General features: G+C 44.2%; 1 protein-coding gene across 2 annotated transcripts; it reads right to left on the bottom strand.

Annotated features, from left to right (window-relative positions):
* Positions 1-259: 259 nt before the first annotated feature.
* TSC22D2 (TSC22 domain family member 2) lies at positions 260-24,427 on the bottom strand. 2 transcript variants are annotated; one of them, XM_068406806.1, is made up of 4 exons: positions 22,139-24,427; positions 8,575-8,646; positions 2,482-2,533; positions 260-1,748 (listed from the first exon to the last, which is right to left on the bottom strand). In XM_068406806.1, the coding sequence occupies exons 1-4, from the start codon at positions 24,130-24,132 to the stop codon at positions 1,491-1,493; spliced, it is 2,376 nt and encodes a 791-aa protein (XP_068262907.1). In that variant the 5' UTR covers positions 24,133-24,427; the 3' UTR covers positions 260-1,490. The 2 variants fall into 2 exon arrangements, with proteins under 2 accessions (XP_068262907.1, XP_068262908.1); XM_068406807.1 differs by lacking the exon at positions 8,575-8,646.
* Positions 24,428-24,695: the final 268 nt, after the last annotated feature.

Genomic DNA, 24,695 nt, shown 5'->3' with positions numbered 1-24,695 from the left:
GCATTATTCTCTTACTGAAGTTGTATTTCTCCACTTTGTTAAGAAAAAAAGTGCTACTGAATTTAGTTACACTGTAACAACATCTACAGCCAAAAAATATTCAACAAAACTGCAGTTTAATTTCAGAAAAATGTGTTAAAATATATATATTTATACATCAATTTGACACACTGCGTTAGTTTACACAAATGATGGTCTCTCTTGAAACTGTATTTATGAAATGTACATTTTTAATTTAAATACTCCGTATACACTGCACTTAATCTGCATGTTGCATTTATTAAATACATTAAAATCTGCAATGTAACAAAACGTTTTCTGCATACGAAATTCAAAACACCATTTTAAATGAACAAAAGATGGCTCACTTCATTTATTTTTTTTAAACAACTAGTGCGTAGCACACTAGCTCAGCTCCACCAACACCAGCTGTTCTTTCTTTTTTATTTGACATTGTTCACAGACTATTACATATTACAATAAGAGTGCTGGATAAAAACATGAGGTACGAAAGTGGTTCAAAGATTATAGGTCATGCAGATCATGCTAGACAGCAAAGAAAGTTGTGAATGAGAAAACACTAAATAAAAATACATAAAGAATGTGCATTATAAAATAAAAAAAAAAAAAACAAAAACAAACCTCAATTACACAGCTTTGCTTCTTTGGTTACAAAGTAGGTTGAACAATTTCACAGCTTTTTATTCCCACCCAAAAAAAAAAAATTATACGAAATGTCAAAAAGCAGAGGAATCATGGCAATTTCTATTAGAAAGTAGAAACAGAAATGAGCAAAGTTTTCTTCATCAAAATAGCCCATCAATTATTTATTATATCACAATAACTGGTGACTACCTGTACAGATGCACTATGGTCTTCATACTTACACTCTATACAAAATTTACATTCAAGCTGGATCTTTACTACCGTAAATAAATACCAAAGGTAAATTGCCATTAGTGTTAGAAATATGCCAGGATTCTTTTGTTCAATTATTGCCTAAACATTTTATCTATTAAACGCAATCCCACCTATCATTTTACTGATACATACATTTATTTAAAAAAAAAAAAAATTAAAAAAAGTTCTGTGACATTGTTCATGTACATTATGAAAATAGCAGCCCTGTAATAAATAAAACAAATAAATGAAACTAACATAGGCAAATGTTACTTATATTGAAAGAACAGTGGCTCTTCAGATGAATTGTTACTTCTCACCAGACAGCAAGGCTCAAAGTGGAAATGGAAACCTCGGGAGCCACCAACGCTCGTAAGACCTCACCCGCACACCCAAAGGCATTAACGGCTCCACGACCTCCCGGGAGGCGCCGGTGAGGGACAGCTCTTGCAGAATGATTGTCTAATACTGAAAAGGCCAAACACACAACAGAAGCGTGGCTACTCGCTTTCGGACCGAGCGGAGAGAACACCAGTGGCACAGGGGACAGGCTGCTCCGGGTTTCTGTTCTCCGAGGAGGCAGCACAGCTCTAGGCGGAGGAGACATTCGGCTGCTGCGGAGGCTGCGCTGGCGGCGGCTGCGCTACCGCTGCTTGCGCTTGAGAAGTGCTACCGGGGCTGGCCTGTTGGGTTGAGAGCTGGGATAACTGATCGCTGTTTGAGAGGGACTTTAACAGTGCGTTTTCTCGTTCAAGTAAAGAGTTTCTTTCAACTAATTCTTTTATTTGTTCCTTCAGGACTTCCACTTCTTCTCTCACTGCGTACATCAAATGGCTTTTCACCAGATCCTGCGAAGAACAAGACAACCGTTACACCAAGGGCAAGAACAGTTTCATTCCACTCCAGCCCCAGGATTTACTATTTCACCACTCACTTCAGTGAAAGCAGTAAGCCTGCAAAACTACAGCACTCCTCACTAAAAATATATGAATAAATTAGCCTACAATTCACTGCGAAGTGGCCCTTACATCACAAGCTTTGTTTCCAGCAGTCAGCATTAAGTTCTAGTCACCTCGGTTACGCTGAAGACAAGGACTAGAATTACGTGGCAGCTACTCAGAGTGAAAGTGTCAGCTCTGAAGCTGTGACCCGCAGGCAGGAGCCTGCGTTACACAGTCCCAAGCACCAAGCCGTACAAGAACCAAGAAATAAGAAAGCCTTAAATCAGCAGAAGCAAAAAATCAAACAGATGTAACTGAAGCTGAACAAAATGTCAAGGATGGCACAGCATGGGTGATAATTAAGAAAAAATAGTGATGAACTTTGCTGAAGTAGGAGACTTAAATGCGCTGTTTATTTTCAGCACTGCTTTAAGTTCAATCAGCTTATTCACAGAAAATCACAGGAAAATTCATTTAGGAACATTTCTGGGCCAACACAAAGGCAATCACGGTCTGTGGCCATCCCATAGTTGATACAGAAGGGATGTTACAGACTCACAAAAAGACAATACAGCTGGAAACTTATGCTCAGTGACAAACCTCTAATCCTATTAGAAATAACAACTTATTTTTTACTTACCATTGCCTGTTCTATTTTGTTGTCAATGGCAACAACGCTTGCACCAGATGCACTGTAAATACAAGGAGAAAACTTTGTGAGCGTTATTGTATCATTCAATTAAAACTATGCACCCATCAGCACCCGCAGGACTCCTAGAACGTGCTTCCACTGAGAGGCTGAAGCTTCAGATTAAAGAATTCAGCACACAGCCATGGGGGTTCCCCCCGCCACTACTGCTCAGTACAGCTAGAGCTCTTCAGAGACGCTGCTCCTTCGCTTTATAACTCCTCAGACTATCCTTATGACACCCATAACCAGAAAAATGCGTTAGAATAAACAGTAAATTAACTGCTTTGATTCCTTGCCTCATTTTTCAGCTCTCTTCACTGGGGAAAACAGGGATTCACAGCATATCCGTGAGGTCCTTACCTCTCATTTTATTCCTGCTAAACTGCTTTTATAAAGCACTGAAGAAAAAACCTGTTACAGTATTTGTTCTCTGGCTTTACTACTTCCCAGTTAAGCAGCTCCTGGATCAGCCCTGTATTTACAACTTTGCAACAAGTGCTGAGCTACATCTCTAAATCCTGGGTTTCGGCAATCCACGCCTTCATGGTTTTGGTCTGTTTTCAAGTCACAGTGCAGGAACAGAAGCCTGTCGCTCACCCGTAACCCTCTGGGGGGCTGGGGGCGTCCGTGTGCTCCCGTTTGGGGAGGAGCTGTGGCCTCCCCAGGAGGTGGGACAGGGCGGAGGGACGCCCTGTCACACACACGCTCCACCTGCCCTCCAGAACCAGCTCTCACTGCTCCGGTTTCACTCCGTGGCAGCTCCCGGACCACGTACCAGCCCGCCACTGATACCCGCTGATAACGCTCCCCAGCTACTTCCATTGCTATCAGCAGCGCGCAGCTACGTTCAAAAAAAGTTCACACACGGGAAAAACGGGAGGTTTGCAGTCGTGCTTGGAAACCCGCCCCTCTGAAAGTATCCAACGCCCGCTGAAACCAAGCGTTAAGAAAAAACTGCTTAAGGCTTTTTAAAACGAGTGCTGGCAACACACTCAGCAGTATTGGTAATGCACGTGATACAACGCTCAGCTACTGAAGGAATATAACGCTGTTCAGAGAAAGCCACTTTAACAAGCCTGACAAGAACTGCCAGTACCTCGCACCCAGCGTTTACAAGCAGAGGGAATCAGCTTTTCAGACTGAAGGAGTCAGCCTCTATTTCCAAACTGAACAAAGCTCGTAATCTAGAACAAAAGTGCTAAACACCCATCTCACAAGAAAGTCATTCCAGTGTCTTACTCTAAGCCTCTTTCATGCCATATGTGTGGTCAACCTCCTCAGAATAAAAAGTATTTATAATTCATTACAAGGTTAGGTGTTCCTTTCCATCTTGAATTAACGTGTTTCAGATCTATCTGAAACTGTCAGTCTGTGCTCAAGACCCTCCGAAACCCCCACGGCTGCTCCGTGTCCCTGACACAGCCTTCCATGAACACCGCTCCCCACGCCAGGTGAGGCGGCTCTGAAGAGATAAAGACAAGAGGAGCAAAATTAAAGCAAACGGCCCACGTTGCAGGGGGATCTGCTTCTGCATCTTTACAGCATCGTAATGCACCTTCTGTCGATACTTTTCTAGTTAAACTCCAGATTGGCGCTTTGTTCCACCCAAGTGGAAGCCAGGCAGTCGTCCCCTTCATCCCTGACCCACCTGGACCCGCACAGTGTGCTGCAGAGGCACCTTTCTCACGCTGTACCTGGGGCTCCAAACTCTCGTCTGCCTTTTAAACGAGCGCAGTGTCCACAGCAGGGTATAAGATCTGCCTCTCCCCGTAGGTGAATGCAGCCAGAGAAACTACTGCTCTCCCACCGGTATTTCACACTTAAAGCGACACTAACAGACAGTGCTGAAAGCCATAAGTAGTTTATACACTACTTTTATTCCTTTCAATACCCCTGTTGAGCACAGGATCACGCAGCCCACCGCCCACCCACCCCAGAAGTCCCATGCTGACAGAGCAGCCCTCAGCTAGATGCGGTTTTACCCTGATGACTATTTCATTTCACTTTCCAAAAGCTTATGAGTTAGATTTTATGCTAGCCCAATTCCCATATGATTCTATCCTTTATTCATTTTATAGTGGCTAAAATGTAATTTTTTAACATTTTACTTCAAAAGACCAAGAGGAAAACTAGATTTTGAGTGCTAATAACACTGCTTAGCTACCGCTCGCAAACAGGTCTGCAGCGTTTGGAACAAAGTGTCCTGTCAAACACTTACAGCTCGCACCTCAGAATTCTTTATGTTGTATTTCAGGCATATTTCTCCTACATGCCTACAACTCAAGAATAGCACTGTATTTTTTTTTTGTTTCAAATGTCTTGCAAACAAAGTGAGAGAAGTGCCTTGGACAAACATGTACATACAGAGGAAGAAAATGGGAAGAGAAGTGGTAAATCTAACTTCAAGTGTGACCTGTCATGCGTGTTACACAATACACAGCAACCACGCTTTCCATAACGCAGCGCATTAAAAGCCTCGGTGTAATGCTGCCTTCATGGCTGCAAAGACTTGTCCTATGGAGACATGGTGTCCCAAGAGCATGATAAGATATTGTTGGGAAGAGGTTTCAGTATCAACAAGCTATACTATTGTTTAAACAAGTGTTTGGTAGCCCTGTTAGCACAACACACAGCAGTGTAAACTTCACTGAAAACACAGATATTATATAATGATCAAACAAGTGTGCTTTGTAAAGCATAATCCTGCAGTTCAAGAAATCTTACTTACTATAGACTATTCCAACACTTGAACACCACTGGTCACAGAATGGGAAAGCAAATAAAATAACTGACTAATGGAAAAACTGAGGATGAGTGGATCAGAAGACAGCAAAAAAGCTTAATGTCTTCCTGTTAACTTGTTAACAGCTGGAGAGAAATCTAACCTTCAACATCACCTCACTTTCGTAGTCACCAAGATCTATTTCAATGGTGAATTCAACAAGTGCCACTGTATTCCCCTTGTTTTTTTCACCATTAATATCTTTAGACACAAATATCATCCTTCTAAGAGACATGCTCTCAACTTCAAAATTCACTTTGAAAGCTAGGTAGAAAGACTAGGAATCAACTTCAAAATAAAGCCATTTGCAGCTTAATTCACTCGGTATGCTCTAAAAAATAACGCAGTGGTTCATTTTTAGATATTCCACGGTCCTCAGCAATGTGTGTATTTCACACCAACGCTGGCTGCATTAGGATGAGTTATAAAGAGCCCTGCTTCGGCATGGTCAAGGACTAGACTGGGTAATAGCGTTTCACATTTAAATGAGACTGCAAATCCTACTGACTGAATGATGTAAACTAATTTTGAAGCTTCAGGTTTTTTAGTAACAAAACACACATTCTGTATTCAGCTGTATTACTGACTGTCTGCATACTACTTTCCCCAGGAATTTCTTAGCAGCTAGTCACCCCCCAGAAGACTGCCAGAATGCATGAGTTTTCTTGCTGCTTCTTGCTCTTGATATTTCTTTTAAATTTTAGCATGAGGAGTTACTGTACCACTCACCTCATGCTTTTGGATACATGAAATCTATCGCTCAACGTTGCTAATCCTGCAAGAGTGGAAAAGACTGCCTGCAGAACAGCCTACAGAAGGGTACACGATGGCAGCAAGAGTCTTGGCCAATAGCCTCCGTAAGACAACCCTTCCTCCAAAGCACGACATCCCCCTTGCTTTAGGTTAAAGTGGAGAAGACATTACGTACTGCAGTCCCAGACAGACACCCCTGAACCAAGTCGTCTCCCCCAGCTCTTTCGTTGTTACTGCTTTAAATTATCAAGGAACGTTTCTGGAAGGAACAGTAAGGTACCTTGAAGTGTTCCCACATTTGTTTTGCTCTTCCCTATGAATGAAAACAGTGCCATCGCACACCACTTCCACGAGAAGCAAGCATCAAGAAACACATTAACCACAACACTGACCAAATCAGCATGTTACTGAAACGTCAGCCTCGTCCTAAGACTTTTTAGATTTCACATGGAGTTTTAAGACTCTTAGTTTCAAATCAGAAGAGTTTCACCCCTAAAAGAACCTCCAGATAAGGGTACGATCAAGAAGTGGGAGATTCTCCTGTCTCCAGGAGCATCTCATTTAAGAGAAAGGCACAGAATAGGGAAATGGAAGTTTGGCAAAATCCATCCCGTGAAGAGATGCCATCTAATTCATCACATTTATGTAAGAAGACAGGTATTTACCAGCAAACTACCCAGGTCTGACCAGAGCTCCCCACCTGCCCCAGAGGCCGTCCTGCCTGCGGCCAGCGCCACGCAGCCGAGCTCCGCCGTGCCCCTGCCCTGCAAAGCACCCCCCAGAACTGGCTCTGCCGGCCATGCCCTCGAGCCTCCCTCCTTAGGTTTTCATCAGAAGTTTATTGTTGACAGCTCTTCAGTTTCAGTCACCTAGTGCAGCAGAACCACATAACGTGATCTTAAGAAAATCGAGTAACTGGGTTATTTTTTGCATTTTATAAATTTTTTGCGTTTTATAAATGCAAAACCTGCCAAACGCTACCAGAGACTTTGGAACTTGAACAGATCATAAGTTTAAAACTCGCATCAATCCTGATGAATTTGTTTCTATGTTTTTACAAATACTTGTTTTTACCACAAAGTGTTCAACATCAAAGCCTGTTTTTAAAGGAAGCCATTTACATTCTTCTACCCGAATTTAATGTTCTTCTATATCCCATACGTCCAGTACTTGCTTCAAACAGCGTACATAAACCTCAGATCTGTGAAACCTCAATCTTAATCATTAATTATTTGATTGTAGGGGTTTTTGAATCAGCTTTCTCATCTTAAGAATTATTTCAAGTTGAAAGACATGATGCTAGAGAAACAGATGAAGGCTAGACCTTAAAGTGAGCTTTTGGTCTAACTATCACATTTGTATTCAAGGCCCTGAAGTTTATTTCAGTTAAATAATGAAGTCCTCGGAACCTAAATACCAACTCTGTCCCATAAATACAGGAAAGTGGCATCAGCCAGAGCTAAAAAAGCAAATTTGTACAAGTTTCTGCTAGAACAGGAAGATGTGCTTTTGAAACTTAGCCTAATGCTAGCACTTCAGCAAAACCCAGCAGGATGCATTAGCATCACTTTTAACCATCAGTGCTGTACGGTACACAAATTGTTGCCAAGCAAACTTCAAAGGATTCAGATAAGCTCTGCAAGTTGAAAAGCCTCTCGAGCAAAATACAGCCAGTACAATGATGAAATAGTCATCAATACTTCAATAGCTGCTACAGAGCTTGCTAAGCATAAGTATCGTGACAAGCCAAAGCATCACAAGGCCTGAAATCACACACTCACTAGGACTTCAACTGAATGCTGACAAAAAAAACACCTTCAAAATCATTAAAGTGTGGGAAAGAAACAGTTTGCAGCTATTGATGAATTAGTAATGCATCTCCAACAAGGCATATCGGTAACAGATACGACTTTGTTGCACTTCATTGCAGTTTCTCACCGTGAGTTCAATGCTAACTTAGTAGGTTTTCTTTGTCCTCATGTCTTGTCATGGCTCCCATTTGTTCCCCACCTAGCTTTACTTAAGCAGAATGAAAACAAGCCAGAAAGCTTCCTTTCCTGGTTTTCAGACTGAAAGAGTTTAACTTTGCCAAAATTGTGTGTAAATATAACATTTTCACAATTGTTTTCTGATGCAGGACTCAACAGCAACAGTGCCAAAAAGTGTGGTGTTTTTTTTTGGAAAAGGAAGCTGTACATATTTTAGTGCAGGTCCGCTAGTAGCTGACTAGCATTAAATTCTTTCAGCTTACACACTGTGTACGGTACATGCATAATGGCAGGAGGAAGAAAAAAGTCACATCATATTTCAGACATATTAGTTTTAGTTTCAGTACAAACGCTTCACTTCCACGACTGCTTTCAGACCTTCAGGCTGCAGAAGCGCAATATGAAGTTCTAAACACAAGCAGCAGTTCTGTGCAAACAAAAGTGATGAGAAGCTTGCGCAGAGCGAAGCCGTTCATGCATACCTCAGCACGTATGCATTCCATACTCAAGCATCCATACCTATCCCCGAAGGTCTTTGACTCACGTAACTTGTTGAAATGGAACGCTTGGTAGAATGCAGTTGACGGATTCCTATGAGATCCAAGAATCAGACAGACATGTTGAGAATGGGGACATCATAAAATACTCACTCTCTTATTCAACCTGCATTACAAAGTAAATTAGCTGTCCAGACAGGTTAAGATTATGCCCAAAAGTTTACAGACTTCACAGAATGCCTAAAGAATAGCTTAAAGACTGAAAGGCCTCACTGTTTCTGCGGGTTTCCATTAAGGACACACTGATTCAAAAAGAAAAAGTAATCCTCAAGCCCTGTGGATCTTCACGCTGTTTCAAGTTGCTACTGTAGAAAGACTGTAAAGCCATTAATTGAACACCTCGTCACACTGGCAGTCTCGTATAGGTACGCTGTGTACCATTCTAAAGCTATACAGATCTACATTCAAAAGATACCTTTCACATTTTTCACATTTCACAAAGCGTCTCTGCAAACAGCACCCAGCATCTCCATCCTGCTTAGCGCCCTACTTTATATTCAACACACACAAGTTCTCCAAGGGGATCTAGAAGCCAGAGCCAAACGTGCCACATTCAAGCTACACCAGATTAAGTTACAACTGAAAACCAGATCAAGTTAAAATTGAAAAGTGGAACCTAAAATATCACTAACTTCGTAAGCTGTTGTCAGTCATCCTCTTGCTTCCCCTTCTCGCTGCGCAACAGGGCAACTGCTGTCTGGAGGTGCTTTGCCAAGCAGGACAGCGGAGTGCTCCAGCTGCCACCCTGGTCCCACAAGCCTTCGGCACAGGCCCCAGTAACCTTGCTGGAAATAGGACACTACGGCACACATTCTGTCACCAGTGCCAAACCCCAGCCAGCCTGACCCTGCTCCCTCAGCACACGTTTGCCCCATAGATAGCCACTATACCAAGAGTGTTATTTCAACACCTTAATTCTCCGCAGTCCCATCTGAACACTGACTGTTTACAAGGTAGTGGATGAAGCACAAAGTCAAAGCTCTCCACTGCTAGAGGCTGTATCAGAGCGTTACACAAGCTTAGAAACTCCTTGGTCAGTACAGTTCATCCTGACGTTGGTACAGCTACACCAGCCCTAGAGAAGAACGCAACAGCTTAGCTGAAAAACCTTCAGTAAAGCTAGCATTAGCTCAAATTCCTTTTAAAGCCAGTTGTAAAATTAGCAGCTTATACCAACGTTAGAAGCACAAGGTGCCCATCCCTTTTCTAAGTTTAAGGCAAGAACACTTCTTAAAACAGCTGTCTTCAAGTTATTTCATTATTTCCATTTAAGTACAATTATTGTGCAGTTGAAATCATAGAACAAAAAACAAAAAAATCACAGAAGCAGCACCATAACAAAACTCTATCTGAAGTAGTTTGATTCCCATGGCAGGTGTATAACAAAAACCCCACAAGGATAATGATATCTGTGCAACAGCAATGATCAGGAACGACTTGTTTGAACTGTCTGTCACTCCTCCTCTCAACTTCACCACTCTACCCTTCAAAAAAAAAAAATCCATGCGAGTCTGAAATTTAGCTTAAAACCTGCTATGGAAGTTGCTTGATCAAGCTGATAAATATCATGCCCTTATGCTGGTAACACTTATGTTTTCATAAGAAGTATTGCACACTTGAGTGACAACTAGATCCAACTCATTATAGGAAGAGCAACACAACAGCTAAAGGACATTTGAGTGATACGGGGACTTCACATAGGGAAAGCAATTGGCATCTGCAGATGAGGAGAGCGTTCCTTTGTCGAAGGGAAGGACGAGGCCCAAGCTCTTCTTTCTAATTCAGTTGTTTGTGAGGAGTATAAAAAGTCTCTTCCTCAGAAACTGACTGTAAATAGGAACTCATTTAACTTCCAAGATAAATTTACTTGAAGCACATAAAACCCTGCTGCTATTGTTAGGTATAAAAAGTTGTGATTTATAACCACACGGCATGTATTTCACACAGTCTATTTTTACACTGACACCCTATATGCTACATATTCTTGTCCTATTCTTAAGCAAGTATCTGAAAAGGTATGAAAAAGTTTTCCCTGTTAAATTCTCATTTGTACCCCCTGCTGTTGAAATTGCTTTTGCACTACTTCAGACAACTAAAAGAACATTTTCTACTCCGTAGCTGTATTTTAGCAAGATATTAATTGGGGGAGGGAAGGGGGGTGCACTACCTGAACAGCAAAAGCAAGTCCACAGAGGTAACGTGAATGATGCCTCACGTGCAGGTCTGAACTACTGCGACAAGTTTCAGAGTGTTGAGTCACCTATTTTTAGCCACATCAAACAGTGAAAGGTTCAAGAATTACTAAAACCTCCTTCCAGTTTGCAGAACCAATGGAGCAAGCAGCTTACAGCAGCAGTACGATCTAGCCTGCTGCTGCTGGAACACCAGCATCCTTCTGACACTGCCTTAGCCGAACGCAGGGACAGCCTGGACCAGAAAAGCAGATTCCTCAGGTACCCCCCGGCACACGGCCGGGTCCGAGAGGTCACCACTCTGTCCCAGTTGTTGGCAAACCGACAGAGTGGAGCCAACAGCCAGCCAGAAAGGAGATGTCCCCGACGCTGAACCAGAGAACGACAGCCCACCTCCTCTTCAACAGGAGGTACGCCAGGCACTTCTCTTCCTCCGTCTCTGGTGAGAGAGGAGGACAGGTATCCCCCAGGACAGAGAGGCTTCACGCCAGTCCCAGAGACTGACAGACAACCAGCTCAGCACACGTAAACGTTCAAACTGTATCTCAATTGGTAAAAAACGCCTCCACGGCTCTATGAAGAAGTCCTACAACACTACCACACTTCCTGTGAAAGCTCACAAACGTCAATATTCACAACACACTCCGATGTTATGGTTTCTAACAACAGTCTTCATGCAACAGAAATTTGATCTAAATTTAAAGGGTGAGAATTTAATCAGTTCTCTGAATACCTGAAACTCCAACTTGCCCCTTTCAAAGGGAAATCTAAACCAGATCCACCGTCTCACCTCATATTTGAAAGTGTCATCCCACTGCCATCAAGCAGGACAAGCATATGCCAAACACAAACTTTATTCTACAGAGCTCTGCTTTGCTAGAAACCGTGCCCATGAAAGCTGGCCAATTTTCAAGTATACAGATAAATGCCTTTTCGTTTAAATAACGACACTGGCTTTGGAAGTGCTGGGTATCAGCTTGGCATACAGAGGCTGCTGAACAGATGCCTTTTTTCCAGCCACAATCTTTGAAGGAGGAATAGTAACATCACTGTTCATGACAGAGTTGAAGCTGTTTCAAACTACCAACCAACATTAGCAATCAAGGACAACAAGAGGAGGAACATGTGAAGAATACCACACTTTTTTTTTTCTCCAAAGGTGGCAAAATAAAAAATTCACACTAGACCACCTCAGGCAGTTATCTCTCTAAACATCACTATTATTTTCATTAACTTTGAAAACAGGAATGATCCAGCAGATTAAAAAGGCCTAAGCACCCATCTTCGAAGAACATGAAAATACAACCCATGCTCAACACCTCCGAGGAAAACCAAAGCAAAGCAGAACCACCTATTAATTATTACCTAGACAGCAGCAAGCCAACATGGATGGTCTTTTCAGAAGCTTACGTCAGACAAAAATTCCTTCTGAGGAACATTAACCGGCCTCATATAGAAAAAACACCGATGATGTGATCATGTTATAAAATTAGTAGAGTTTTTTAATGCCATCTTGCATGACATTTTTGTAAGAACATGGCTTGTACAAAGCAGGTCCACCATTGATAACTACTCTGTACACGTGGCTCTCCAACAGTTCAGTGGAAGAGTGGAAGGATGCATCAAACAGAGCTCTCCAGGGGTCTCCTCCGTGTGTGTTATGGGATACTTTAATCCATGACTTGGGCAGTGGAGTACAGACTATCTTTACACCTGCAGATGATCTGCAAGCACTCTGGACAGCAGGAATAGAATTCAGGAAGATCTTGCCCAATTGGAGCAATGGTCTGAAATAAAAAGGATGCAATTCAATAAGGATAAGCGTGAAGTAGTATGCTCTGGTAGCAATAATCAGCTGCACAAGTACAGAACATGGAATGAGTAGCTGATTGCAACTCCACAGAAGAGAATCTAAACAGAAGTTAAAAATAAAAATCTTGCAAAGGTGTCAAACTTGCAATACTCCTCTTACTAACTGAAGTCTTGTTTTATTTGGCCTTTCTGAGCCCGTAACTTAGATTTCATGGCCAGTTTTGCATACCAACTCTCCAGAAGGATACAAGCCTACCAAGGTCCAGGTAAGACCACTAGAAGACATGTCATATTCCAATTTTTTTTTCCAATAATCAGAATCACTAAGTAAGAAAATTAAGCATTTAAAAGAGATGAAAGAGACAGTTAACAGGCTTCACATAGTCTGAAGCATCTGCAAAGGAGAAGAAAACTTGTTCTCACACCTGTTAGCTATAAGCACAGCACAAACATTACGGGGTTTAACTGCAGCAAAGAAAGTTTAAACTACACGTCAGAATTGTTTTCCACACGAACAGCAAGGAATGGAAAAGACTTCTTACAGAAGTGGTGGGCCTCCCATACTTGTCATTCTAGAAGAGATCAGGCTGTTATTCCTCCAAAAGACTCCAGGCCCTCACATCTCCAGATCAGCCCATAGCCCCATCTTTCACAATTCTTTGAGAATTCAGGACATTGTCAGCAAGAACTTTAAAGCAGAAGTTCTGCCTTTGGATAGGATCAACTCCTATAGGAACCAAACTGAACTACGAAATAGAAAATAAATCAGTAAAGAAAGAGGCTAGTTGATAGTTTGAAATCAAACTGCCTTTCCATTCAACCATAAAGTTCATGTCTTCTTTGGTGGAAAGTGAGAAATGACCCTTCTAAACCAAAATTCTTCTTAGTTGCAGACAAAGCTCATACTGAAGCACCAAGTTTAAGATCGCTTGCCCGCTCTGTTGAGATGCTGGCATCAGCTTTCCCCTGCTCTGGGGGCTTGGCTCTCTGAAAAAAGACACTGGTAATCGTCCCACCTTCCAAAGCCCGACCCAATGCACTGTTGGTTCACTCCTGACTAGTGCTGCTCCAGCCAGGCAACCAACGCTCTCGTGCTCTTCCTCCCTGCAGACGGCATTGTCACGGCTGTGCTTATTAAAACGCTGCGTGCTAATAAAGCAAGGCTGTTTTGTGAAGGCGGTCACGGTTGTCAGGCTGAATTTTAATCACACAATCTTACAGACTGTTTAAGGACTAATCTGAGTGATTCTGTTCTCAAATCGAAACACATAACAAGGGTAAGATTCCTCGTACTAACGACGTGTTTTCTCACTGGGTAAAGTCAACCTTCAGTTCTTGGAGGGCGGATAGAAGACAATATAATTCACATGATGCACAGCTTAGCTTCAAGAAAAACAACACAGTAGATTACATCTTCAAAGAGAAACAACTATAGATTAGAAGCTGATAAATTTAATGGCAATGCAGAAAGTCTTCGCTTGACCCAGTCAGGGATTCTTGCCAGGATTATTATTATCACCAGAACTATTAAGACGCTTTCAAGAAAAGCCACAGAAAGGCCCATCCATATTATCCATGTTTGGATGAATTGAGACAAGCTTAAAAAAAACCCCAAACCACCAGCTTCTTGGAAATAACTTATGTGATCTCAACAAACATCTTGAACTTCACCTCACAAGGGACAGAGCCCTTCAGCATCTATTGTAATTTGCCAGTTACCATCACTGTGCCATACTACTCTTCTGCAAATTACCCCATTCAAGAGAGCAAGCTTGGAACGCACTTAAAAATCAGACTCTAGTACACCGGATGAAAGGAGGTAGCAAAAAACTACATAAATTCTGTACTTCTAAATTAAAAAGATCCACATTTGCTAGTATTGCATTATACACACAAAAATCTGGGAGAGATGTCAAAACTCTTAAAAATATTGACTTTTACACAACTTGGCTGGTAAAGAAAAAGGCATTTATTAATATGTATGAACACATTATTGTAGAGGATTAGGCTCCTACTGCCTGCTCTGCCCGCAAAGCCAGATTTCCTCCAACCTATTGATGAAAGGGAAAGCTGCTTGTGATTACTGGTGAAAGTGGCCCTGCATAGTGGAACAGCTGGCCTGAGTATTCATTTTCAAAGAAAACAGCCCAAAAATGAGATCTTTTCTTCCACTAAGTTGCAGTACAGCAGTTCCAGATATTTCAGTTATCGGTAAATACAAGTGGTTCCTGTTTTTTTCACAACAAAATATTTCAATATCTGGGGGAAAAAAGCAAGTGGAGAAAACAGATTCAAGCAGACTAAGCCAAATCCCACCTGTCCTTACTTATGTGACATTGGTCAAGGAAGCATCTCTTAGCAAACATTTTAAATTAAATACTTTGCTTTTAAAAGACAGACTAGAACCTAGACCATGTATGGCATGGTTTATTACACAGTGTATTATAAATGTATTTGTCTGCCTTTCCACACCATTTACAAGCTCTTTACAACTCTTCAAGTCTCATTCCAGCCTGCGCTCAGCTGAAGCTCTAACTAAAGCACGGTCAGCATGAGAGCTTACCGCCTGGCTTAACGGAACAGTATTTTTAAAAAGGCATTTGTAGGGTTGGTCAAGGTATTTATGGTCCTTGCACCCACCAAACAGTGTCCTACATAGGAGACATTCCCAGGAGTTGTCATCTACACCCCTACAAAAATAGCTGAAATAACTCTACATAGAAGCAAGCGGGGTATTTTCAGCCCTCGTTTTTGATCGCCCCATCCTCCCATAAAGCAGACAAGTTACACTGGCTCTAGGCAGATACAAAATCTTCAGGTACTTCACCGAAACCAGTATCTCATTTCTTATCCATTCCACACTTCTCCGCTGCCACCTCACATACAGAGCCCACTCATCCCCTCCCACAAATAAAAAAGGGTCAGGACTGTGCCCTCGCTGCAAAGGGGACCGGTACCCTGGGCTGCATCTGGCAAAGTGTCGCCAGCAGGTCGAGGGAGGGGATCCCTCCGCTCTGCTCAGCACTGCTGAGGCCACACCTGGAGGACTGAGTCTGGTGCTGGGCACCCCAGTACAAGAGAGACACGGACGGACTGGAGAGAGTCCAACAAAGGGCCACAAGGATGATGAAGGGACAAGAAAGCGTCTCTCCTATGGGGAAAGGCCGAGAGAGCTGGGACTGCTCAGGCTGCAGAGGAGAAGGCTCAGGGATCTCATCAATGTATGTCAGTACCTGCAGGGAGGGCGCAAGGAGGAAGGAGCCAGGCTCTGTCCAGTGGTGCCCAGTGACAGGACCAGAGGCCATGGGCACAAACTGACACGCAGGAGGTTCCCTCTGAACAGCTCCAAGCACTGGCACAGGTTGCCCAGGGAGGTGGTAGAGTCTCCACCCTTGGAGGTTTTCAGAAGCCAAGGTCCTCGGCAACCGGCTGGACCAGACGGACCCCAGAGGACCCTGCCAACCTCAACCCGTCTGTGATGCAGTGACCGGTTTCTGCTATTGACAAAGGTCTCTATTTCAATCTGTAATCTTTAATGAGCACTAGACAAACAGCAGCTGTCATTGTGATAGGCAGCGGACACCTCTCTATGGTACTAATTAATATTTCTACCTTCTCTCTACGCTGTTAAAAGCATTCAGGCAAGCTGTCATGATACAAATGACAGCTTCAAAGGGAGAATAGATATATACAAAAAAACCCTCTTGGAATAATTTTATTTTTCGTGACAAAATTAAGACAAGCATCCAGCTGTCCTTCACGTGGCCGAGTAACTCACCTGCCCTGCATGAGTAAAAAATAGATTATCCCATAATGCAAAGAATTTATCAGCACTCAATATACACTTGTATTTATAAAGCATCAAGTTTAAAGACAGAGGAATTTTCAAGAAGAGGAATGAAGATAGAACTTTACACTGCACTTCAAGTGACCTTTTATGTCTGGAGAACCTTCTTAGAAGACAGTAGCTTTAGCAGTTACTATAAACACTTCTATCTTTACCCTTTGTCATATATAGGAATAAAAGCAAGCACCTGTGGCTGACAATCTGGATTTATCTACCAGAACTAAACCAGTTGTACTTTAGCAGGAGGAGTCTCACAGAAGTTTCTTATGGAATCTTTGCTGACACACAGAAAACACAAAGAAGGCTGGCATTCTTCATGAGCAACAGAAGGTGCTAATCACCAGCTTTAAAACTGAAAACTTAATATATAACCTCAAAATTCAACAAATATCGAGTACAGTAACAGGGAACAATTCCTTTTTACTACAGTGTCACCTGAAGGTATAAATATTATCAGCAACACCTATAAAAACGCACAGCCTGAGAGAAATTTCAGCTCTTCAGCAGTTTGATAGCAGTTTGGTAGTCCTGCCTGCTCAAAAATCCTAAATACTTGAATATTCAGCTTTTACGAGAAGTTTAAAAAAAGCTTCCATGAAACATATGCTGTTATTTCTACCATACAAGACAGCATTCAGAAATAAGCTGACTATGGAACACTTACACTCTTCTATAGGGAAGCAGAAAAAAAAATTAAACCACAGCAGCTGAGCAGAATACTTAGGAGTACGAGGTACAGAGACCCGTTTATGTCAGAGCTGGTACACTAGTCTTTAAAACAAATGGCACTGCTTCACTTTGTGCATGTCTTTCAAGCATTCTCCCCCTTTCAATAACTATCTCATCTGAAACACTTATAGCTCATTAATTTGAAGAATGTATTGACTCCTCCTTAACGAAGGCATTTGAATGTTTCAGCTGGGAAACAGCGCTGTCAAACGAGCAACCACATTCTTCTGTTTAGATACCCTGTAACACTCAAACACTGAATGCATGGCAGGACAGGCTTTCCATAGTCTAGAAACTGGTGTGGTGCTGGAGCTACCCTGTGTCATTTTTGTTATAGGAAGTACAGTAAAAACTGAACACAACTAACTGGAGGTTTTTTGCATTAACTATCATTTGATATCACCAGCTGTAATGTTCACCTTTGGTCCTATCTCGATTGTTTTTCAAATGCTGTAGTTCTGGCCATCGCACTGAAGGCACTCACGACTCTGGAGCACGTCTGTCCACGTTTCGTTCTCACCTGCTTCTCCAAACACTCATGAACAGAACCCTTCAGGAGGAGAGCTGAAAACACTCAAGTCTGCAGTGGAGCCCAAAGCTCTAGTAAGTTTACAAGCACAGTGAAGAAAGGGACACTACTCAATAACGATGCAATTCAAGTACTGCTCACTGGTATGTATTTGCAGAACACCTTCATTTTTCTTTGGGAATACAATAAAATCTGTACCTAGGGCAATACATAAGGAAATTGTTATCGAAGTTACCTTAACACCCATGCCAGTTTTGTCCTTATATGATGAAGGTGGTTTCAAGAGCTCAGTTTTATCAGCAGTTAGTACACCACACAAATACGTGATTTAGCTGAGCGGAGATACATGCTGCGAAGAGGTCTGCACAATCAGGTTTTCAACAGTTTAGCTGCTGTAGCTGACAGTTCACAATTGCAGCCATTCATTAGCGTCCCTGGAATACAGCCTGCACAGTTCAAGCTGGTCAGCTATCTCTGGAAAATGATCTATACTCTGCTCCTTTTCCAACAGGCCTAGTAATATTTTGCCCCCAAAGTCTGCCAAACTTGCAGGAGGTTTGAACAAGCTTTCTCAGTCACATTCTTTTAACAGAGGCAACATATTTCTTTTCCCCCAAGAGCCAAAATAAAGTTATTAAGCCAGCTGGAATATTATGCTTGTCAACTACAAATTTGTGTATACACGAGCATGAAGGTGAGTGGAGAAACCGCGATGCACTGATCCCAAAATTCTCCCCGGTACCCTGACTGCCCTTCCTCCAACATGGTTAGTCCTGCTGCTAAAGTCCAGCAAAGAAAGAGCTGGAGCAAGTTTGAGATCCAGTTCTCCTTGTATTTTTATAGTATTTGTCAGACTCCAAATTCAATGTGAATTGCAATATTCACATCTGCCTCAGTAAGGGTACTATTTCCTCCATCCTTGAACACTGTTGCAGTTTATTCTACTTGTAGCCACATTTAGAGAGGAAAAGAAAATAAAACCCTGTTATGCTGCAGATCTTCCATAACTTCCACAGAACATATTTCTCTTTTTAAGAGCACTGCAATTTAGACACATCAACTGAAAAAAACAGCTCTGCTTTTTAAAGGAAGGTGTGACACGCCAAAGGCTATTTTTAATTACTATTCTCTTGGACCACCTACCCATCCTCTCTTCCCCCCACCCCAATAAGATTTTCTAATTAATTGATTCTTAATTATTCATCAGGTCAATGCAAGAAACCAGTTTTGTCTACACTACTGTAGAAGTGCACTGGACTATCAGAATAGGAAATCAAAGGTTTGCAGGCAATGTCTTCCAAAGAAGTCAGTCCTACATCTATAGATACATAGTTCTATATTACCTGTCTATATATCAGGCTATATAACCTTACACCTCCACCTCTATCTTAGACATAGATTGATTTAAAACAGCAGACCATAAGATAGGAATAATACAAAGAACTTTCTTCAGAGAGATGGGAACTGACCAGCTTTTATATCAGACCTCTCTGTCTCATACTCACTATATTTCTCACATTCTGTTCAAAGAATTCCCATCCTGACCTCTTCTACCTTTAAAACAGTTCCTCTTCACATTCAGAATGGTGAGTGACTTACTAGATAAATCCAGGATATTTAGAGCTATACAGTATTCCCCGATGAATCACTATTTAAAAGATGACTATAGGAGAATGATCCACACAAATTTCTCAAGCTTCAAGTATGTACAAATATTTAAATATATTGCAGGTGTCAGAAGAAATGCAGATACCTGCCTACACATTGCCACCCCCCGCCCCCTTTCTGGGTATGTTACACATTAATATTAAGATAAAAGAGAGAAACACTTTCCACAAACCTCTAGCCTTATGATCACAAAGTAAACTCCCTAAACAAAACCAAGCGCTAACTTCCTCTACCTGCAGGCAGCCCGAAGCACTGACTCACCGTGTGTGAACTCCCTTTGCGCCCTATTAGTTTTATCAGTGTCAACCCTCAGCCTATTAATGACACTTGAAGGTCTTCATTAACTATTTCACCACTGATTTCAGTGGATAAAGCAGCTGGGCATAAGCCCATGGGAGCAGTGGCATAACTTAAACGGCTGGAAAGAGGAAAAAAGCAGGAGCAAGCAGAGAACAGCACAGTTTTATAACAAAGCCTTCTCAGTGAGTAAAGCAAATAAAAACAAAGTGGCAGAACAGCCTTAACAAGCTGCGAGGTTTTATTTTCTCCTTTCTGTGTCTGAAACCAGTGGAAGTGAGGATACTGTTTGAGGGGAGCAAAGAATAAACTCAGATCTGCTGGCTCTGCATCTCCTGCTGTGTACGAAGCCTAGGCCTGCTCAAAGCAAGCTTTTATTGCCTATCAGCATCCCTCCTAAAGAAAGCTATCCCAAGCCAGGAGAGACTCTCATACCCTACAGCTCCTTGCTCAGTGTACCACTTCAGCAAACAACAAGGTTTTATCACCCAGTGCAGAAGCACACAACTGAGAAGTACCCGTTTCTTTCCAGATAACCACGAGTTCGTTTCTCTACTGGACATCGTAACACGGCACGTCAACGAGCGCTCTGCATTCAGAGCCCATTCCCATTTCTCACTCACAGTTCTCATGGCCAAGATTCTGAAAAAGTTTCTTTAGAAACAGACAACATGTGAAGCAATGCTGCAAGGTGGCTTAAGTTCACAGACAAAAGTACGAAAATAACTTTAAAAACCACTGTTCAGGGTAAGAGTACGGAGAACTCTCACTAGTGTGCAACACAAAGTCAGCAGCCTACAGTTTTGAATAAGCAGGACAAGTTTTTCCTTATCATTATATAAAGTGATTAATTTGTCACAGATAATCATGTCTGTTACTACAATTTATATAAAGTATTAGAAGCTATGCAAAACGAACGCAAAATACATTCTTTCTGACTCCTTAATCATCACAATGATTAAACACGAGACAAATCGTCTTCTGATAACACACTGAGCTATGAAAAAAACCCTACCAGCCTGAAATCTAACCTTATTTGCACAAAGAAGAGTCTGTCAGCTGGGTCAGCAATCCTCTTAAGGTAGGCCCAACTGCTAGAAAATTTTAACTGTTTAACTTTTTAAGCCATTGACCGCTTTAATCAGAACCAGCACAACTCTCCAACACGGCTTTGGCTGGCACAAAGGCATCAGCAGAGTTACTATCTCCAACACGGCGTCAGGCAAAGCTCCAGCGAGCACAAGGCCTGCACTACTGCAGATTTAACTCTCCAAACACTAATTTGTCTTTGAGGTACCTTCTCCCTCCGTTACACCCGAACCCCACATACGTAGCTGCTTTACTAAAAGGTGCTCTGAGCAACAGTGACCGTGTTATCTCAGAGCCTGGTGTTCTCCCAAGGTGAGGGAAGGCTTACAGGATAATTCAGCACATCAGACCTCCTCATAATGGCGTTACTCCTATTTTTAAAAATACAAATACTTACAACTGACATGTACTTCATTCCTCCAAATTGCAGTAATCCCAACAGTGAAGGTTAATGACATTAATTCAGTGCTCAAACACTGCTTTCCCTGAAAGTCTTCTCTCAAAGAAGTCAATTAAGAACAGTTTTAGCCATCATGATACCCTTCAGAGTAGGTCGACAAGTCTATGGGAGTAAGTCACATACACGCTTCCTCTCACACCCTTTGATGAGTCTGCTCATACTATACACCTTTGTTAAAATTAACAGTTCAAATTACTTTCCTATAAAGAAAACTCATCGTAAGGTTGTACTTTCTACTGTGTCTGCATCTTCGCCCAAGTAAGCGGTGTCCTTTTTACTCAATGCAAAGGACTGTCACCTGTAGAAGTTTCACTGGGTAAGGGCACACAAATTCACGTCCAGATGCAAGCACCTTCCTTACTAACTGATACCATAAAGTGCAAATCCAACAGCGTGGTAAAAACCAAGAATCTGTGTTATAAGCCTTGAAATTCTCCAAGACACCTCACCTGATGGCCCCGAGATAGCTCTACACTTCTATTTTTAACAACACTGCAATACAGTGGTGTTGCTAAACCCATTTCAACCTGGCTGTCATTCGAGCGTTTTACGATGCGTTCAGGGGGAAGGAGAGAACAGACTTCCTCACACACTGAGCATTAGGTGCAGAAGGACAGTTTTCAGTCTTTGGTTTGGAGGAGGTCATATCGTTTGTGAATTAAGCAGCTTTCAGGCTACTTTCTGCCCTGTTTTGTGAGAAAAGTAATCACGCTCACAGCCTGAAAAGAACAAGTTCACTTCTTGCCTAAACACTTTGCTACGTTTTGTACTCTTCAAAAAAAAAAGTAGCCCAGGTAAATTTCTGAAAATATGCACTTACAAAAAACACTTAACAGTAACTTGAAAATTGATTTTTCTCCCGTAAAAAAAGGTATTTTTATGGCATTATAAAATAATTCATACCTGTCTTCATCACCATCAACAGGGATAGATATGCCAAACACAGAGCTGGCAAGACTGTTCATAGGAGTACTTGCAGGTAACTGAAGAGGATTTGCTAGAGTGTCTGGAATGGGAGGCTTCACAAGAGGTTTATTTTCAGCTATAAGAGAAAGTGGTGGCTGAGGTAGGGGTTCTGATTTTCTTCTAGTATCATCAATATGGCCTACTGCGGATTGAGCTTGAGTCTGAAACTGTCCGAGGTTTGACTGTGGCAGGTTAGCAGGTACGTTAGGCGTGCCTTGCATTAGCGAGTGTCCGACATGCTGCGGCTGGACGACGCCGGTACTTCTGCTGGCAGAAGTGTGGCTGGTCAGCTGCGACGGGACTGGCGTAACAGGGACATTTGGCATAGTAACAGAAGTGGTGGTAGACACACTAGGCACGCTTGTACCGGGCACAACCGCAGGCACGTTCTGAACTGCAGAGACCGCAGCATGGGGAGCACCAGGCATTCCGGACACTTGACTGCTTCCACCCATTTGATGCTGAGTCACAGATTTCTGTTGCACAACCCCTGTATGTCCCATGCCTTGCTGCACCACACCTCCTGGCTGCGGAACGGCACTCTGACCAGCTTGCGTCTGGCCACCCTGCATCAATCCCGATCCCTGTCCGACCGCGTCGCCAGGCTGTGCGGACACCCCCATCACCGGCGCTCCCGCAGGTGAGGGATTTTGGCCGGTCACCTGCCCCACAGGAAGGCTGGAAGCCCCAGTACTTGGGACAGAGCCCGTAGCAGCTTGCTGAAGAGCTCCTTGAGACTGCATAATTGTCATGTGCTGCATGTATTCGGTCTGACCAGAAGGTTGCGTCGGCAGCAGATGCACTGGTGGAATCTGGGACTGAGAATAAGCAAATTGTTGAGGCTGAGTCACTGGTATGTTTGCCTGCTGCACCTGCTGCTGTGCCACAGGAATGCTTGGCTGCCCCACTGTCACATTTGGAGGTGCTATGCCTTTCCCGTTGGGTGCAGCCTGTGCAACACCCTGCGTATTCACCTGTGGCTGTGACTGCTGCGGCACCATCATCTGCTGATTTGCTACCGAAGCCCCCGAAAACACAGGCTGAGCAGTACTTTGAGGCATGGCCCCACCTATGGGCTGTTGCGGCTGCTGTTGTTGCCCAATGACAAAATTAGGCTGCTGTAGAGAGGACGGGTTCATTTTCTCTGTCTGGAGCAGCTGTGACACAGCAGTCAGGGAACTGTCAGCTATAGAATCGGGGCCATGGGCTGACGCTGGCACAGCCGAGACGACGACGGAACCTCCTGTGGCACCGAGGCCACTGTCCCTCTCTTGAGCAGCCTGCTCGAAGGTGCTGCTGTGCCGAATGCAATCTCCAGTCCTGCCCAAGACACCACCACCATCTGAGTCCCGGTCATAATACTCCATACACGTCCATCGTCCTCGCCTGTAGGGCTCCCCTGAACCATGGTCCAGCTTGATCACCCTGAAGCGCGAGCTGCACGCAGCAGCCACCGTCTGAGACATTGTCCCAGGAGAGGCAGATGCAGAAGGCCCTGTGGAGGGCAAGACGGTATGAGCACTGCTGCCTGCTGCCACGGCAGCGCCAGGCGCAGCAGCTGGCAGGGGCACAGCGGAGCTCTTGGGCACAGCCCCTCCATTGGGGGCCACAGCTGGCGGAGCTGCAGCCACCCCACCAGCAGCCACAGCCAGCTGCCCGTCCAAAAGGAGGTTGGGAGAGACGCTGCCAGGAGTTTCGGCCTCGCCCACGTTGTTGAGAGTCTCTTCGGAGGAGCTCCGCTCGCAGACATCCTCGGGGCCGTAGTCAGTGGCTCGGGAAACATCAAAGATTTCAGAGGACACGTCCTCGGTGCGGGACTCATCCGGGTCGTCCAGGCTCTCGGTGTCCTCGGTGATGCTGCTGGCCACCTGCGCCGTGGTCACGCTGGTGATCTGGAAGCAGCTCTTCTTCTTGGCCGGCATCTTGGACATCTTTCCTCCGCGGGGAGGGGCTCCGCCAGCCGGGGCGAGGCGAGCGCGGCGCCGGGGCGGGCTGTCACGACGTGCCGGCCGGGCCCCCGGCGCTACCGCACATCCTCCGGTTGCTTCCTGCGGCGGGCGGGCGGGCCGCGCGGGGGGCGGCGGGGCTCCTCCTCTTCCTCCCCGTCCGCAGCCCTCCTCCCGCGGCCGGGACGCGGGCGGCCTTCTCCTCCTCCTCCTCCTCCTCGCCGCAGCCCCCGCTCCGAGCGCGGCGGGGCCGGCCCAGCACCCCCGCGGGCTTCCTGCCGGCCTCGGCGCGGCGCGGGCCCCGGGCGGGCGCGGAGGCCGCAGAAGCGGGCCCGCGGCCCGCCCCGCACGAGGGGCCCCGCGGCGGCCGGGCGAGGCCCAGGCGGCCCCGTCTCCCCCCCGCCCCGGGCCCTGTCTCCGCGCTCTACCTGGACACCAGCGCCAGGCGCATCCTGCTCGGAACCAGCCCGCGGGCGAGCCCCACGGGCAACCCCCCCCGGGGCGGAGGGCCGGCGGCGACGAGGAGGGCGAGGAGAAGGAGGAAGAGG

This window comes from Nyctibius grandis, chromosome 8 (assembly GCF_013368605.1).
Source record: "Nyctibius grandis isolate bNycGra1 chromosome 8, bNycGra1.pri, whole genome shotgun sequence".
NCBI lineage: Eukaryota > Metazoa > Chordata > Aves > Nyctibiiformes > Nyctibiidae > Nyctibius > Nyctibius grandis.
This window is presented reverse-complemented; position numbering and strand designations above follow the sequence as displayed.

What these genes read in the sequence shown, in the direction of transcription:
- TSC22D2 (XM_068406806.1), bottom strand. Translation starts at nt 24,132, where the DNA reads ATGTCCAAGATGCCGGCCAAGAAGAAGAGCTGCTTCCAGATCACCAGC. An exon ending in GTTGATGGTGATGAAGACAG is followed by an intron (nt 8,647 to 22,138) that starts GTATGAATTATT and finishes TGGATCTCATAG; the next exon opens with GAATCCGTCAACTGCATTCT. An exon ending in TCAAAGACCTTCGGGGATAG is followed by an intron (nt 2,534 to 8,574) that starts GTATGGATGCTT and finishes TTGTATTTACAG; the next exon opens with TGCATCTGGTGCAAGCGTTG.